The following is a 17,869-nucleotide window of genomic DNA, read 5'->3' on the forward strand; positions in this document are numbered from 1 at the left end:
GCTGACACGGCATCAAAGCCATTGAGAGTCTAGTAACGGAGGAATATCATGACGGAGTCTGCCTCAAGTCACACGGTTGGTAATCGATGAAGGAACATTAAGATTTAAATTGATGTTGTACCTAAATGTTATCGGAAATTGAGTTGGATTTTATTTTTTCATTTTGTTGCATTTCTCTAGAGTTTGCCAACTCGAGGAACACTTCTTCGTTCGTTTCGTAGTCCTTGATTCAACCGGTATCGTCTTATATCGATATATACTGTTCTTTCTTCAATTGACAGATGTCCCTTGGAGTCAGCTCAGAAGATAATCATCACGAGAAAATATCGAGGTTCTATTTCTAAACTTTAGCTTCTAAATACAAACTAGTTTAGTCGATACGTTATCAGTTGCTATTAACTGCTAAAGTAACTCGTACATACGTATATATATATATATTCAATTGTGGAAAAAGTTCCATATCTAAGTGAATAGGAGTCGGGTCGACGTGGGTATCATTTGAGAGCTACAATCTGCCGGTAATAGATGTGGGAAGATTAAAATGTCTTTATTCTGACTTGAGGCACAACGCCTCGTAAATGAGCGAATTTTCTCTATGTTACAATTTTATGACGATAAAATAAGGTCCAATTTCATTAAAAATGGCTTTAATTTCGAAACTTTCTATATTGTTCTCTGATAAAATGTTTTGCGCAGCAAAAAATACTCCTCGACCAATTGCGTAGGAAGTTCCACCAAGAAACTAAAAATCGGTTTTATATTACATAAAAAAAAAAGCTGGCTACAAACAAAAAACTCGATGCGAAAAATGATTGACTCGGTCGTATTTTCACCTACAAAACTCCACAGAATCGCAACGAACTCGAGCCCCCTTTTTACGGTCGATTACGAGTGATGAAAAGTCGGTCACACATAATCACAGTGCGAAAATATTTGTCGCAAGCTCAGATTGACAAATCAGGTGAAATTGGGAAGGGATCGTCCACTATAAGTTGCCATCACCCGGCAAAACGACTGATAACAACAACTAACAAGTTATTGTTGGCAACAACCCTAACAGCAAACGCGTCGTTCCCTAGCATGACAATGCCAGACCACATACATGTCAGTTACCCAGGAAAAACTAGTACGAGAATTTTAAAGGGAAATCCGCCGTAGAGCCTGGATTGTATATCGGCTATTTCGCTCTCTACAGAACTTATTTAATGGCGACAAGTTAGTTTCAATGTAGGGATATAAAAACTACTTCTCATAAACTTCCAGCCATATAGTTCGACAGTGATGGAATTACGATGCTGCCAGAAAAAAGTGCAAGTTGGCGCATATTTAATTTAATGATGCTATCTTATAATAAAAAAAAAAACGTTTGCTTCAATTTCGACTTAAAATGGTCAATACGTATTCAATAGCCCTTTGTTAACGATGTTTATGCTTTTTAAGGGGCGGAGTTTATGTACCGTGCTTGTAAGACTTGGTATAGTGCTAGGGGACGTTTACATTTGATTCTAACAAATATTGATTCTACTTGTGTGCTTTTTTCAATTGTTCTTACATAAGTGTCGTTCAGCTGGTGCTACATTTTGTATTATTGGGTTAGCAGACATAAATCCCTATGCTTTCAATTTTGGCAGCTCTAAGATCCTGTAAACGGCCTCGATATTTAGTTTGATTGGGATTAAACTGATTGACAGATATACATTTAGAGGTTTTCAGGGGGTTTCAAACAATATTTACTGTCGAATCGTTCAAAAAAACATCGTTATAAACAGGCTCATTCATTGTTTTTAAAGTGCACTCTTGGCTTTTTAAAATATATCAACTGCATATTGTGTGCGCTTGGTATTGACCTAAACGTTCGCAGATCCATTTTTCATAGAGATAGGCCATCTAAATAACTGTATGGGTGCTTCATTTAAAACCATCTACAATCAAATTCCCATCGATACATCGTTTAAATTTCCGCGCTTGCCTCAACGAAACGAAAACAAGGTAACGTGGAGCATCATGTACAGATGAACCGTAAACGATCGGCATCATTAAGCCTCTCTTCTTCGGACGGTAAATTCGTCACTCTGTGTACAAAATTGGCATTCTATCTTCCGATCTAGCGCTGCGATCGAGAACGTGTTCTCGAGTGAATACAGTTCCGCTGCCTCCGCAGTTTTGAGGGTACGTTACCGCAAATGAAATTGTGTATACTTGAAAGATGAGTGCACCAAAGGCATATAAGTTGGAGGTAATCTCGACGTTTGTCAGAAACACCAAAGACCTCAATTCCAATGGAACAAAGAAAAAAGCCATCGTAAATAAGCACAGAAACTCGAGCAATGTGGCCGGGACGAGAATCACGACATAGACATGATTTTAATTCAAAAGGCAAGTCTAATTATTAGAAATCAAAGCTACGGAGAACAGTTGCTAAATAGGATCGGTTAAGTTAAAAACTGGATGCCTAAAGAGATAATCTTGTTTAAAAGATTACTGCCGATCTTGGAAGTTAAGACTAAAGCGATAGAAGGCATCGCCCAAATAGGAAGTAAGCTTGCAGCATCGTTTATAGGTCATCTTTGATTTACACGATGTCGAAAAAGCCCGACATTCGGATCTAGAGAACTGTAACGGGTAGATGTAGCAGGTTTTCCTACAAAAGTACACGTTTGTCTAGATACTATACGTAACGTACAATATATAAACGCATGTGGTGAAACACTGCGTGACCAGCAAGAGAAAATTACGTCTCAACGTTCACGATCATTGTTTCAGGTGAAGCGTTCAATTACGACGGTCAAATATTATGGCAAATATAGAAATATATTACTTTGTATATGGAGCTCGTAAATAGAATAAAAAATATTCGGAAACTAATGCTCTGGTGGTGTTATTAAGTCGATTTAACAATTGCAATAAAAACATTGTTTAGTAATCACTTACTGGGACCACTGTGCTGAATGTTTATACGTGCCATTTTTTGTGGAAATAAGTTAAATCAGGCCAACTTCCGCCGGCATTTTCCCAAAGATCGCTATCGCTTGAACTACTCACTCTAGTTTCGTCTTATATGCGCTCCCAGCTAACTCTTCTCGAAAAGTTAGAGGCAATTGGTCGAACTTGATATTATTGTGGCTGAACCCATTGCCATTGGCGAGTCCATTATTTGCATACGATATAATATACCTTATGATTATTTATTATTAGATATAATTGCAAACGTAACGAAGTTACTCAACTGTGCTGTCTTTTTTTAATATTTTATATATACGTATGTAAAAGTTGTAACTATGTTAGTTAGCTTTAATTGAAGATAAAAAAAAAAAGCCATTTGGATAGTTATTTTTTAAAAAATAAAAATTCTGCATGAGAAGGTGCACTACAGTTTATTTCAGCATATTTAAACATCAACTGCACCACTCATATATAGATCTGAACCGTTCAAGGTACATGCAGAGGTGGGATGTCCTGCTGTGCATAGAGTACCCTGAATTTCCCAAGCTAATGTACAGCTCAATGCGATATACAGGGGTCCGGATGCATTTTCGTATTTGGATGACTGTCATCTAATCGCACCTCAGTAATTCACCAAGAGTCTAAACAGATTTCTTCCCTAGTCAAGTTCTTTGTTGACTATTGTCAGCGCCAGGATAACTTACCAAAATGAATGCTTGCGTTTTCAAATAGAGTCATCTGCAAGTACTTTTCGCAAAACTGTATGTCTTTTACAAAAAAAAAAAAAGAATGAAACGAACTGGAACGCACATGGGGGTCGCTTGGCTACGAAGCTGGCGCACTCGGCTTTATGGTACACTCGGTATTATGCAAGGAGGCTCCAGAGATGAGAGTCAAAACACATCGCAGGCACGTAAGGAACAGCCCATAAAACATGTCCTGTCGCTTTTTAGCCATGGTCCTACTCGATAATGCAAGTTTGCTCGAACCTATATAATTTAATTGGCGCCATTTTTAAGAAGCTCGACACACCGAATGTACCAAACCTCTCCATTATCAGTCCAACTATACGACACTTTCCACCGAACAAAAGTAGAGTTCACGTACATATCAATCGCACTAGCGCTCTTTTTCTTTGCTTTAAATTGGAACTCTCTCCATCTACCACACGCGTATTTGGTTTACGATATAACGATTGAATCTACTAGAAATATGCTGCCTGATATACTAATGGAGATAGTTAATAAAAGTCTTATTACATTGCTGTTAATTATGCTTACATTTCGCAAAATAGTCAAACGTAAGTTTATCTAATGACACCAGCAGTGTATCATGTGAAGAGATGACTTTGTAACGAATGTCCTCTGCATGATTTCTACGTTGACCACTCATTGCTAATCTGTCACCAAGTAAAAGTGACAATGAAGCTATCGTCTACTGTCTTTATCGCTTGGTAAGTAACTAGTGGTCTATGCGAGGGCTTCGGTCCCAGCCCAGTTGACAAATTTAGGCACGATGAAGGTGAATTTAGGTGGCCTCTGTACCTTTGAGATGTACCCAAATTGAGTACCAAGTACTCCGTATCGGCAGTTCACTCTTTAGCAAGGCCTGTCGTTGATATTTTCGGGTTACTGTGATAGTGATGTACGCGTACTTCGTATGTACATTTAGGTAATTCTATTGTGTAAACCGGTTAGTCAGTGACGGAAAGCACGCCGCTCGACATTGCCAACATGCACATGTTACAAATCGTTACAACCTGCAAATGAAACTCAACATAATACCCCTTACAGGAGATGCTTAATTGTGCAAAACGTTTGAGTCTAGTCAGCGTGTCGAGTCTTTTTGTAAGAAAAAAAAAGGTTAGCGCGTCTTCTTGCGACACTTGGCAGTTGCGGCTGATGAGTGTTTCTTGTCTTTGGCAACGAAGAACATCGTAGGACCGTGTTGTTGACAATTACATACGAAACTATTCTAACTACAGCATTGTGAATTTTGATATACCGTTGTGCCAAAGGGGAAGAATATCATCAAATGAAGATTGCAGGTTTGTTGCTTACTGCAAATCGCTTTATTCGCTTGTTTATTGGTTTTGTCTGCGTGATTTATTTTTAATTTGATTTCTATTTGATGTTGTAATGATGTTTGTGTTGTTTCACCATTAGCCGGGACTAATAATGCGCTTCAGGGGCCTACCTGTTGATTTACACGTCGCCGAGTCTGACTTGACGCCAGTAACTCCATGCGTACTACTTCTGCCGTGCGCGAATTGCAATTACGTGAATCCATCGTTCCTTGTGTGCCTTAAAAATCACATAATATGCAGGCCGTGTTCAGTGCAAAGCACCTCGTCCGCGAGCTCGGCGTGGTGCCCGATGTGCAGGCAGGTCGTTACGGTCACCGCGGTAACCATTGATCGAGACATGTTGGCCCAGTTACGGTTCCGTTGTAGGTGTGGCCTAGAGCGCACGTTGCCTGATCTAAGAATGCATGTTTTAGAGAAAGGAGTTCACGAGCTGCCAGCCGGGAAAGTTAGCTCACCTGATTTACCTACCGGATCCGCACAACCGGAGATGGTTGAATCTCGGCTCAGAGCTATCGCAGTAGAGGAATTCAAAAGGCTTAAACACGAACTGGAGCATCCAGAGAAAGCGGAAGACGAGAAGCACGGACTTCTGCAGAAAATCGAGGCAGATAGAACGGAAATACTGCAAAAAACCGAAGAGGATAAAAAGGAATTACTGCAGGTTATTGAGAAGGCTAGCGTCGGAGCGAAATCTGCTGTTAACGTGGAACACCTTCAGGAGACTGTCAACGCGCTTAAGGACGATATTGAAAACCTGAAGCACTGCAGGCCCGCAACAGCACAAAGAGCCTACTTTTGGTTCGACTTTGATGACTTAAGCAAACGCTTCCAAAATGCCCATGACGGCGTGAAGAGTGAGCTGCAACATTCGTTCATAGGAGGTATACCCTTCCAAGCCTGCATTAAACTGTGGTCAGTTGATAAGAAAGAATATCTCGATATATGCGGAGGCCGCGCGGATCACCACGAGATTGATATACCCTTGCCTTTAAACCGAAAAGTCGTCTTAACGATCCATGATACCAACGGGAAAGTGTTTGCAACGAAATCTTGCAATTCCTATATTAGTGGACAGTACTTATTCCGCTTTGGGTCTAAAGAAGCTGGCCTCTCAAGAACTACCAAACTGATCGAGGTCAGCTTACTTACAAAAAATTGCCTCATCAACGGAAAAATGTTAACATCGATTGAACTACAGCCTATGGATTCGTAGAACTTCACGTAAGGTACTTGCGGGCTCGGAATAGAACTGCTTGCTATCGTAAAAATTCTTGAGAAGAAGGTAGGTAAACTTCTGTGGCCTGTTGTCATGGGCCTGATGCGGCTGTCAAACATAATGGTGCAATTCACTTCAAGCATGGAGTAAAAATAGTCCTACAAAACTGCCATGTCTAGGCCGTCATGCATGCCGAAGAATTAACATGAGTTGAACTAACCGGCAGCATTGAAACGATCTTTTGATGGAGCAAGCAAGACTATGTTGACAATCAAATAAATCAAAATCCACTGCACTTTTGTTGTACGTAGGATAGCCTCTGATTTAGTAGACAAACAATCGATTTGCACCGCTGGGAAGTCTGCAGCGTTTGTCATGACTATTTCGTATCCTTTAGCTTAAATAAGCAACCATATGACTGGTGTTATTAATGGCGTAAGCTCAAGCAAGTGGTTGTTCCACATGAAAGGTGGGTTTCATAGATTCGTTTAGCTTTTTCTATTGCTGATTGGAGGCCCAGATTAATATCGACAGCATTTCTGGCTGCTATTATTATTATTACCATGGCAGCAAAATGATGTAGTTGCGCTACGTGGCACCTTATCGAAAATCATCTCCAAGAGGTTTTTTGCTAGCAAAAAATTCGAATTGGATTTTCGAAATTAACTCCTCTTGGTGGTGGTACCCTGAAATTCGTATGAAAGTTTTGAATTTATGACAGCTCTTTAATACGGGGGTTACGAATAAATTTTGACACTGAAAACAAACGTTTTCTGAATACGTGAACGTGAAATAACTGTTATTATGTAAGAAACTAGCTCACTAGCTACAGGTTTATTTTTGGGAAACGACAATTTTTTGCCAATAAAAAAATATTGCTGGCAAAGAAAGTGTTTACGGCGAGTACAATTCGCCATTCAACTTCATTGTGGATCGCTCTTACTGAAAAATCGCTACTCAGAGGGTTTACACTGGAGACCAGCTATTGAAGACGAATTAGCTATTGAAGTTTAAAGGGTGTTTGGTCTCTGCAAGCATGGAAATGTGCTTGATGTAGGTGTAGTACCAGAGCAGCCTGAGTCCAAATTTCCTTCAACTTCATCTCAAATAGCATAGAATAATAACATATATTGTACTAATAAAAGCATTCAAAGCTGCCTCCATCTGAGGCATATTTTTACGGACCTGTTTCTCACCCTTAAGTCTATTGTATCCTTCATGTTTACTGATTCCCAGAAACGCATCTTGATGCCATCTACTTTGCAACTTGAAATATTGTTAGATGGCCTAACTTCATATCATTCCATGTTGTTTCAACTATGAGTTAGAACGACATCGATTTGTCGAATCGTGGGCAGCTCGGTTATACATAGAAATATAGTTGAAATATGCTCAACTTTATTATTCAGTATATTGTGGCTCTGTGAAGAAAGCGAGGACAGTCTTGTCTCTACTTATATCTAATCTACACCCAGCGTCGTCCAACCCTCGCAAAAAGTATACCTAACCCTTTACTGCTTATAGCGGAGTATCGCATCACTTTTTGACTGTCCTTTCTTACAATTGATTTCCTTCCGGTCTCTTGTGATACTCGACATCGCCATAACCATAATTATGTGACTAGGTACATTGTTCATTACTCAGAATTCTATTTCCCTCGATTCGATGGGTTTCCGCTCGCAAAGCAGCGAAGGGCATATTCATTAAGGATCTGTTTCGGCATAACAAGTAGGACAACATACCACTCTGTATCAGTCTCTTCATCCATCTTATATCGCAGATATGCATGGCACAGTATGTTTGCCATTCGACAATGTGGGCAATTCTACACCGATAACTTACGTGTTCGTAAATAGTATGGAGACTCCTGAAATGATTGATGTACTTGAATACGAAGAGCTAAAAGCTTACATTTATATGTGCGCCTACTCTAGACAATATCGAACCTGAAATATGTAACAGCTAAGGAGCAGGCCCGTCTCTAGGCGCAGTGAGCAATTAGAATCCTGATCATTCGCTCCCGATGTATTAATGCGATTCAAACGTTTCGCGCCACGACAGAGTCGGCGTCCGAGACGAAACAGTTAAGCTTTTGTTATGTTGTATAATATCTTTCTGCGCTGAACTGTTGCGGTCTTCTTTTACAAGCTTTTTTTTTTACAACAAGCTACCGAACCATGTCCTTTGCTGGTTGCATGTCAGCTCGGATATATATATATATATATAGAAGGTTGTTTTAGACTTAATTGAGGAGATTGAACTTGTTGTTTGAAAAAATCGCACTAAATACTTTGCTTTCAATGGGACATTCTCAATTTCAGTGGGCTCTTCGTTTTACGTAGACAACGTCTACGCGATATGGTCGAAGCCACTGGACCTTTCTAATAGGAATTTTAAACCACCAGATAAATTTGTCTATAATTTACGTACAGTTAGAGAATAAGCAATAGCAAATTTAAAATGTATGATATATCTTTCGTGTAAAAACAGGTAGTCGGCGTATTTCATTATGGTTATTTGAGATAGTCTTGGCCTGGTCATCTCTTTGGCCTATATTTAAAACATAACAGCGAGCGTTAGTGTTTACGACCCAGTTTCGATGCTGTACATACCTGACAGGGTCGTGTCATTTGTCACAGCTCGAAATCGGTGCATCGGGAACGGAGAACTTCGCAGCTTTGTGTTATGGTACGCATGATAGGGATCACTCATGATTACAATTTTCGGTATTTTACACCATACAATAATAGAGTTAGGCATAGCTTATCGTTAAAATTGTTCAAACATATAAAGTAGGACATCTAATTCACAAAGATTACTACTGCTACGTTTTCATCGTTAAAAACAGCGATTGTGCTTACGGAAAAATTGATATGTTTGCTACTTAATCCGCATCAAGACGAGTTATTAGTTTATGTTTAAAGTATTCGATGAACAGAGACACGCTAGAGCTTGTGGCTTCACAACTTTGAAGACACATTCTTCAGAAGGTGTAAGAGACCGAAGCGTCGAACACGCGCTCATGTTGCTACAGTTCATTGAAGCTTGAAATCCAACATTGCGTTTGACCTAATCGACTTACATAGGAGTTGCGAGACAATTTTTGGTTTGCCTCATAGAGGTCTTTCTCGACTTTTTTAAGAAGCCGTATCGAATTTAACAATGGATTTTAGAATGAAAATTAGGTTTTCAATATCGCTGAAGCTTCGGCCAGCGCGAAGATAGTAGGCCGTAGCTGTCGTTTGCTCGAGTTCCGAAAAGGGCATACAGTTTTCTGTTATGTCGAGTAACTTTGTGGTATTACTCTAAGATGAGTAGATTTTCTTCTGGTAGTAAAACTAGCAGCTGGACGGATGCCCACCATAGTAAACAGCCCCTAGCAACGTTTACCGAATTCCTACCTCTTCTCTGCCGAGACCATTTTTGTTCACCGATATCGTCTAAAACATAAAAATGGAATCATATTATCAAGGACGTGTACTTCTAGCTGGGCTACTCTTTATTAATTATATATATTATGTTGTCCATCTGAAAATCTCCAAAAGTTTATATTGTCATTGGCCGTCTGTGGATAGTACCGTGACAAAGCCTAACAATTAATGCGCTATAGCCTCTTTCTGTGCCGTTCTGTAATCTTGTTGTTTTGAAACAATGTTGTGCTTCATTACTTTCTTGAAGAGCTCTGCTACGTGGCCCTATATTTCGCTATATTCTCCTGTCGGACTGAATTTTTGGAGATAACGGGATTTGGGAATTTGCAACTATGCAAGCTTAAACCAAGTCATACTGTTTGTTTTAGAGCCTAGAAGCTCACTTTTGTACCTTCCCGGTCGTTCCCCCGCCATAACAGACCCATCACAATTTTTTTCCGGAGCATGTCAATAACAGTCCAGCATAACAACGCCCCAGTCGTCACAGTCAAAGCAGAGCTTTGACGGACCATTGTTGTGCACACCTTCTAGTACTTGTAGCTTCACCACGACCTCGAAAAATTCCTACTTTCACTATACCCAAATGTTGACCCCTAGGTACTGCCTTGTTGACATTATTAATAACCGTGCTGAGCAACGGAGAAAAGTTTTAAATTTCTCGTTGCACCGAACTCTATTAGCTGATTTTCTTCGAAGTGAATTTCCAAAGATCTAATATTCCGGTCTCCTGAGGATAATTTATGATACTCTATATTTCATATCAGAAGCGTAAGTATTAAAAGTGTACTCGATACGATGATTTTATCTGCACATATGGACTATTATCAGCAGCTTTTCCATTGCATATGAACCAGAGCAAGATTTCAGTAAAAGGAACTGAACAATTTCGATGTCTGATTGGCCGGTCTTCTTACGTCTGACCACTTAAGTCGATTGTAAAAACGAATAAGGTCAACCACTTGTACCCTGTCCTGGTATCTTGCAGCCATTCACTACCTAGCTTTTGTGGTCTGTCCAACCAAGACCCCAGAAGTGGAGCACGTACACCTGTACAGCCGGCCAGGAAGTTGTGTGACGCATTGTTGGATACACTTTGTAAACTTCTTAATTGTAAGGGACCCAGTCCTATACAATTTTATAAGGTCCGCATGAAAAAATCAGGTAATATTACGTCACAAAAATGGTGTGGTTATGGTACGCGTATCCCACGTAAAATTATCGCTTCGCCAAACTTTTCCTCCAGTTACTTCAGCGTTTCGAATATGCAATGGCAAATAACACTGTCTCCTTAAAGCCACATATTGTCCGAGGTAAACTCGTTCAACTTTTATGCTAGAGGAGATGTTCGATCGGCGCGGAGCTCAGTGACGTTTGGCTTCCCCAACGTGTGGTCACTTATTGCATTAACCGCTGTCCCCGTTTAGGTTTTCCTTGAAGCGCGTGAGAACAGGCACCGACTCGTCTGCAATTTCCTGCAAAATGGCCCAATTTAAACTTTTTTAACCATTAGCTTGCGCGGTACGGTATCGTTCGGCCATTGAGTAACCGTGTTTGTGAGAAGAGCTTGCTGAACTTAAGGCTGTCATTTGGTTCTATGAAAAAGCGACATTTTATTGCCGTTCCTGTGAATAGTTTGTCGTTTGTATAGGCAAATTAGATATAGCCTAAACGTATGAATTTCGGGAATGGATGATTCGATGTGTGTCCAATGAACAGCTCGAGCATAAGAAGTTTATGAGATTCTGCTAATGATACCCGAAAACGTAACTTTTTTATAACTCTATCCATTTGCTATATATCTAAATTCTATCTATATATATATATATATATATATATAGATATATCTAGTCATCGAGATTTTACAAACGCACGTTTATCGATTAGACAATGAACTATATATCCTCGTGCGCGGTGCAACTGTGTTATTTCGCCGAATCAATAGAGATATTTTCTTCAATTACGAAATAAATTACCCGTAAAACTAGAACAATTCTAGGTCTTAAATTCACTCGTTACGGGAACGTGTTTCAGAGTCGAACTTTTTTGTCCTCGCGTTTACAGCCTTACAGTCCAGTATGAACAAGCCTATCGTGCTTCCCTATAGAAAAAAGTTCAATGCAACAGACAGGATCCTTCGGTTCGCTGTTATCAATGTAAGTTCAATTATGCGTAGCCAAGTTACCAACTCGAATCTCTAATTCATACGAAAATTTTGCGAAAAAACGTCTATTTTGAATCTCTGTTAAGTATTTGTCCGGTTTAATTATCTGGAATTATCTATTAATTATATGGAAGAGAGTGTTTTGCGATGTTGGTTGTGTTGTCAATTGAGAGAAGAAACTGGTTTCTGCAGCATAGCTATGAGACTTCGTATATTACCAATTAAAGCGGATAGCCACTAAGACCACAGCTTTTCGCCACTCTTTGAAGCGCTTACGTTACAAATTTGCCCAAGATACCTTGTCACACTATGGAGGACATCAATGATATTCGAAAATATATATTACGCATAATTGAAAAAGAAGATTTAGATCTTTTAGTCCGAAGACATTTATTTTGTTACATAAATAGAGCTCTTATCTTATAAACATAAAGCATTTTGGGATTAAGTTAAAAACGTATGCCATGCTAAAAATAACGGTGTTTTGTGTAAAAGTTAGAAAAATATGCGTCGTATAGAACTTGACCGTATAGACTAATCATTTTTCATGGTTTAACATTGGCTAACTTACTATATGGCTACAATTTGTCTAACGTTGACAAAAACCTTAGACCTTGATAACTGGTAATTGAAATTTATATCACCTTGGTTCATTTCATATAATATGGCGACGTAAAATTAACCCAAAGGAAAAACATACCTTCGACAGAAGGAGATTTTTAACTTTTCTCCAAGTGAAGCTTTTAATAATGTGAGGTCTGTTTTTTACTACCGTTTGTTGATCGTGTTGAGTTTCCTCCGTACGTCAAACGCGAGCGACAGGGTAATTATGTTCGGCTCGTTGGGGCTCAGGCAGAGTTCTTTGGCTGCATAGAATCGTTATCGAAGTACAGGTAGGTGTGTACGCAAGCGATGAAACCTAAGCATTTAATATACCATAGACGCCGTGCGATAGGCAATTGGAGAAATAGTCCCGAGTATCGCTCCTCTTGTATTTTCCACAAAGCCTTTAACTGAAACCAATCGATTACAGAGTAGGAAATAATTGTCCTAATGACGCTTGCTTTACGCACCGTAATGAGCCTGCTAAGCAAATGTGGTGTTTTGCGGAAAATGCGATCTGAACCTGTATTAGGTAATGCAAGATGAATGTAATTGCGGCCAGGAAGAATATTGGCTTCGAGAATTCTTTAACGTTCCGCTACCTGTGCTTCTATATATGTACTCGTTGTGAACTTCCAGAATATCAATTGTTTCTGACAAGGACATGAGCCACGGACGTAAGCTACCGAACGGAACTTTCACCGGTATCATGGGCATGTTTCAAAGAAATGTATGAGCTAGCTATTCGTGAGTTGTACATAGTATAGATAGTATTCGGTGCACGCCATGCGTTTGAAAGCACGATATGTTGGTGTTTTTGATAAGCGTCGTCCTGAGAAACGTTGAAGTACTACATGGTCTCAATGTTACACTTCGTTTGATCATTTTGTGCAGTTGTTGCGCTGCTCCAGACATCGGTCTCAAAATATAATATCGCCATATCATTCTTTTATCAACAATGTATTACTTAAAGAAACAAGCCATTATTGAATAACCGCATATAAATGCATAGATTCGTGTAGATTCACACCTTAACACTAGTCTAATACTACTTAACGAAAACCACCTCTTAAAAGAAGAAGCGAACCCCTTTGTCAAGCAAGCCTGACTCTTTTCAACATGCCGCACTGTGGATCACTGCACCACCTATACTTAACGTTTTAATTGAACTAGGACAAATTTCGCAATATTGAACCAGCAGAATGAATACTGCCCAAAAGAAGATCATTAAATTTCGATGAAAGCGATGCCGATCAACGGAAAACTGGTTGTTCGAAGCTTATTCGTTTAGCCAAACAAATTGGGTCTTTCTAAAAATGGTCGATAAAATTACAAAGTCGAACATTGTGTTTTTCTTTCATATTTAGCATTTTCGACACACAAAGTGTTTGCCTATATTGAGAACCTTTAACGTCAGCCTTCAAAAGCAACTAGTTATGTACGAAATAGAGAACTCACAGTCGAACCGAGTAAATCCACTGTGGTACAGATAGACGCTCAGGTTTCGACATTGGTACATTGACTAGAGGTATGCCGGCTAGGATGTATCACCGGAAATAGATCGGTCTCAATTCACGGCAGAGTCTGATCAGCCAACATTCAACATGCGTGCTTATTCTTCATTTTTGTTTCGTCGTCACTTTATACCTACACTTTTCCACTGAGCCTGTTTTCAAGCGTTCATCAGTATAGGAAGCGTCCAAGACCGGTGCATTTTGAAAAAATGGTTGAAAAATATCATTGCTCCAGCTTGTAGAACAGGTGCAAGGATTCGCTTGTCTTAGGAATATAATAATCAGCTGATAACAGAGGCTTGAGCTACACTTGGGTTGCTATCATAAACGTAAGTCGTGGTCCGCCATATATGACTAACGGTATTTACCGCGGCAAACAACAGGTCCGTTTTGCGTCTCACGTTCATCTAACAAACTCTATATGAAAAGCTTAAAACGAAATGCTAGTTAATGAAGATATACAAGCCCAAAAAAAAAGGCATCGACTTGAAACGGGTGGCACCAGCTAAGAATTACCTGGCAATTTCATGTAACTAACCAGCGTATAAGGATGGTAATAATCATAATAACGATCGCAGTAACGACAACAGCGAGAATTACTGACTTGAAACCGAACGTAGTAGTTTTCGGTGCATCGGACAAAGATGACAAGCCTTATATATATATATTAGAAGATTCACTATGTAGAATTGACTGACCCAGCAGGTTCTGACGGTGAGAAGCCTTCGGAAGACTGATGGTCGCGAAAATCAGATCGAATTTGGTTGATGAAAAATCTATCCATGCATCAGTTATGTAACAGACTCGGACCAAAGTGACCGCGAAAAAGTGCGCGCATCACTCTATAAGAAAGGGCTTGATGCATAGGCGGATCTTCACAACCTGACGATATTTTGAAGGCCGTAAAGCCTTGCTGTTGATACGTATTCAAATGCATAAACAATTGCTGCCCTCGTCTAAAAGCTACACTACAGACCAATGATATCACTTTTAGATGATAAGGTAATACAACATAAGCTTATTAAACAGGTCAATACATACACTAAAAAAAGGTAACGTTACGGTGGTATTCGCTTGACTGATTGCCTTCTTTCCAAAGTAGATGATAGGTAGACATGCATCAGCAAAACCCATAATGATAGTCTCAGATGACCGTTACATAACGATAGCTGATATCTCCTAAGATAGGACTCGGTGCACTCGATTTCGAAGTTCTACTAGAAATACACAGGCAAATAGTAGAAGCTTTGCAATTTAGGCTTGACGGTGGGCTAGGCAGATTCGATGCTTTTTAACTTAACGAATTAGATCCCTAAGTTGTTAGAAACGTAAGGGCAAGGATAACTGAACCTCAGTAGTTGCTACGAAGGTAAGGGTGGTACGGACTACAACTCTGTTACAAGGAACTAACGGTTGCGCATACTGTCTTACTCGACGATGTAGTTACAGGCGAACTTGGCGAACTTTGAAATTGAATAGCTTTAAAACTACTACCTGCTAGCACACTAAATTTGGCTGTAGAAGAGCGCGGTTTTCGACGAACTTGTAAGTGGAAACCGACTGCGTTTACTCTAGGAGAAGCGTTCGAAAGGAAAAACCAAAGTTTTTGTCACTTTAAAAGCCACGACTTCCCGGAAGTTTATTGGAAATTTACTGATTAAGGCATTAGACAAAGAGGCCTTAGGTGAAACCGCAGCACGTGAATAATGCAAACCTTTCAAGAACAGCCCAGGATGTTGAAGGCCAACAACGAAACGCCTACACGGCGAGACCCGAAGGACAGGAATGCGTTGCCACAATCGAGCAGGCTTTTCACGAAAGCAGAGCTTGAGTTCTAAGGGCTCTATCTGCCACGAAATTGCCATTTCGTTACGAATTAGAACTGAAAATGCGAGAACTAAGTAAAACTACTTCGCTCGTAAGTTAGCTTTGGACCAGTTGGAAATGCGTGGGGTGCACTCTATGCGCAGCTTGCGAAACTTTGATCAAGAAGGACTCGCTTGGAGCATATGATCGCCATAGACTAGGCATGATTCAATCTCTGCTGCTAGCCGAGGAAAGGTCAGGAAAACGAACGGCGTCGACCTGAAGAGAAACAAGTTGGTGGCAACGTCGAGCAGATTCGGACATAGTGCTGCACTGGTACTTGCAATAAATACGAACAGCATCTGCTACTATGAGATAGTAGCCGAGAATAAGATGATTATTAGATGACAATGCCAGACCTCATAGTTATGCTTCAATTAATTCGTGAACTAAGCAAAGGCAGCTGGTAAGCGGGCGTATTACGTAAAACGCGATAAATGGGATTACGTATAGAAAGGAAAATAGTTTATAGCTGCCCAAAACCTGCCAGGGCGTTCAGGCAACTACATACGAAATAAAAGCAATGACACCTATAAGAAATCATCATTCTAGCCAAGGTAGTTTAGAAGTGACCCAACTTCGAAGTGCGCCAGCTTCGCTTTTAACAGGCTAATATAACCCGCCATTTTCAAGCTAGTCATGTGGCTCTACTCCTCTACGAACACACGATTCACTTAGCTTGTTCTCTTTGTTGAAGAGTTCGATAGCACTTCACGCTGCTTAATACACACTCCGTGTTTATCCGTGTTGTAACTCCTTTCGGCCTGCCTAATTTGGTCGACCTTTTTGCCCTCCAAAGGTTTTCAGCCTTTCCCAATGGAAGAAGAAGAATCTAGCAGTGATCCTTCTATCGTGATGGTGACCGTCAATCTGAATTAAGCTAATCGATCTCCCTAGATTTCTTTGAACCTTTACGTTACGCCGCCTCCCATGGTCGTGTAGTGAAAGCTACCTATACTTTTATGATATTGATAACTTAAAGAATCGTTAAATCATATGGCATTAGCTCATGACCTAACAAAAATTGTTGTCGATCAATTTCTTGGCTAGAATTAAAATCTGTTTATAGAATAAGTACTTTCATTAATTAAGTAATGATCGATATTAACACGGAGTGTCCTTAGCAAAGATGTTTTTACGCGGGTATCTTTAGGCAGTTGTTGTAAATTTCGTGGCAGCAGAATGATATTGAAAAAAAACTGGCCGCTTGCAAGACGCATATCTTCAACTGATCACTTAAATATTTTTTAGGACATATGTTTACTGTATTTGAATTTTTGAAAATGTATATTTTTTCGTAATGATTAACGCACAAATGAATTTTATTTATAAATTTATTCTTAGGAGATTGATGGATTTCTCGGGCCATCAACGATAACGGCAGAGCGTTTTTCCACAGTTGGACAGGGGACATGTGATATCGTCGATTTCCGGTTGTTGACGTTTGCTCCATCAAAGGTACCACACCACATCTGCCCCCCATGCAAAGTTCGCCCGACTTCTCTACCGTATCATCAAACGCATGCACGATATTTGCACCTAAAACATTCAGATGCATCTGCATGTTTGCGCCCAATTTACAAGGAACTGAAGCTGAAAGGAGAGTTTCAGATTACGGTTTTCATGTCAGCGTATCTACTTGTGAGGTCGAATTCAGATGGTATTCTATAGGCCTAGACCAGGTAATTAGGAGGGTAATGCGACCAAATTTCTATTTTTTCATTTCGACCCAAAACGTTACTACATTTTTATATATATACACACCAGCGTTCCTAGACGTAGAGCTATTGACATCTCTTTGGTCGACACGTTTCAATCTTTTGTGTTTTCCTGCGAAAAACAAAATTCAGGTAATCGACCCTTTCAATTTTGCAAAAGCCTTCCAGTTAGACGTTTGGCTTTCACTGGCGGTGACTCTCCTCTTACTTCCAGCAGTTTGTTGGATCATCACCAGGCAAGTTCCCTGATCACTATTCGGTCTAAATTTAAATAAAATATATCATTCTGTTGCGTAAGCGGTGAGACTGAGGTATTGATGACTAGAACCCA

At 39.9% G+C, this 17,869-nt stretch overlaps 1 protein-coding gene and 1 long non-coding RNA gene across 5 annotated transcripts; both read left to right on the plus strand.

The window, feature by feature from the left end:
* The first annotated feature begins 4,301 nt into the window (after positions 1-4,301).
* LOC111269109 (uncharacterized) lies at positions 4,302-6,555 on the plus strand. 4 transcript variants are annotated; one of them, XM_086971980.1, is made up of 2 exons: positions 4,302-4,396; positions 5,109-6,555. In XM_086971980.1, the coding sequence occupies exon 2, from the start codon at positions 5,121-5,123 to the stop codon at positions 6,240-6,242; it is 1,122 nt and encodes a 373-aa protein (XP_086828106.1). In that variant the 5' UTR covers positions 4,302-4,396; positions 5,109-5,120; the 3' UTR covers positions 6,243-6,555. The 4 variants fall into 4 exon arrangements, with proteins under 4 accessions (XP_086828106.1, XP_022704212.1, XP_022704213.1 ...); XM_022848477.2 differs by lacking the exon at positions 4,302-4,396 and adding an exon at positions 4,413-4,464; XM_022848478.2 differs by lacking the exon at positions 4,302-4,396 and adding an exon at positions 4,479-4,587.
* Positions 6,556-13,104: 6,549 nt separating this feature from the next.
* LOC147752285 (uncharacterized) lies at positions 13,105-17,787 on the plus strand. The gene is made up of 3 exons (XR_015314472.1): positions 13,105-13,170; positions 17,165-17,278; positions 17,671-17,787. It is a non-coding gene; the product is annotated as an uncharacterized LOC147752285 (long non-coding RNA).
* The last annotated feature ends 82 nt before the right edge of the window (positions 17,788-17,869 follow it).

The sequence above is a fragment of the Varroa jacobsoni genome, unplaced genomic scaffold (assembly GCF_002532875.2).
Source record: "Varroa jacobsoni isolate VJ856 unplaced genomic scaffold, vjacob_1.0 scaffold_1355, whole genome shotgun sequence".
Classification (NCBI taxonomy): domain Eukaryota; kingdom Metazoa; phylum Arthropoda; class Arachnida; order Mesostigmata; family Varroidae; genus Varroa; species Varroa jacobsoni.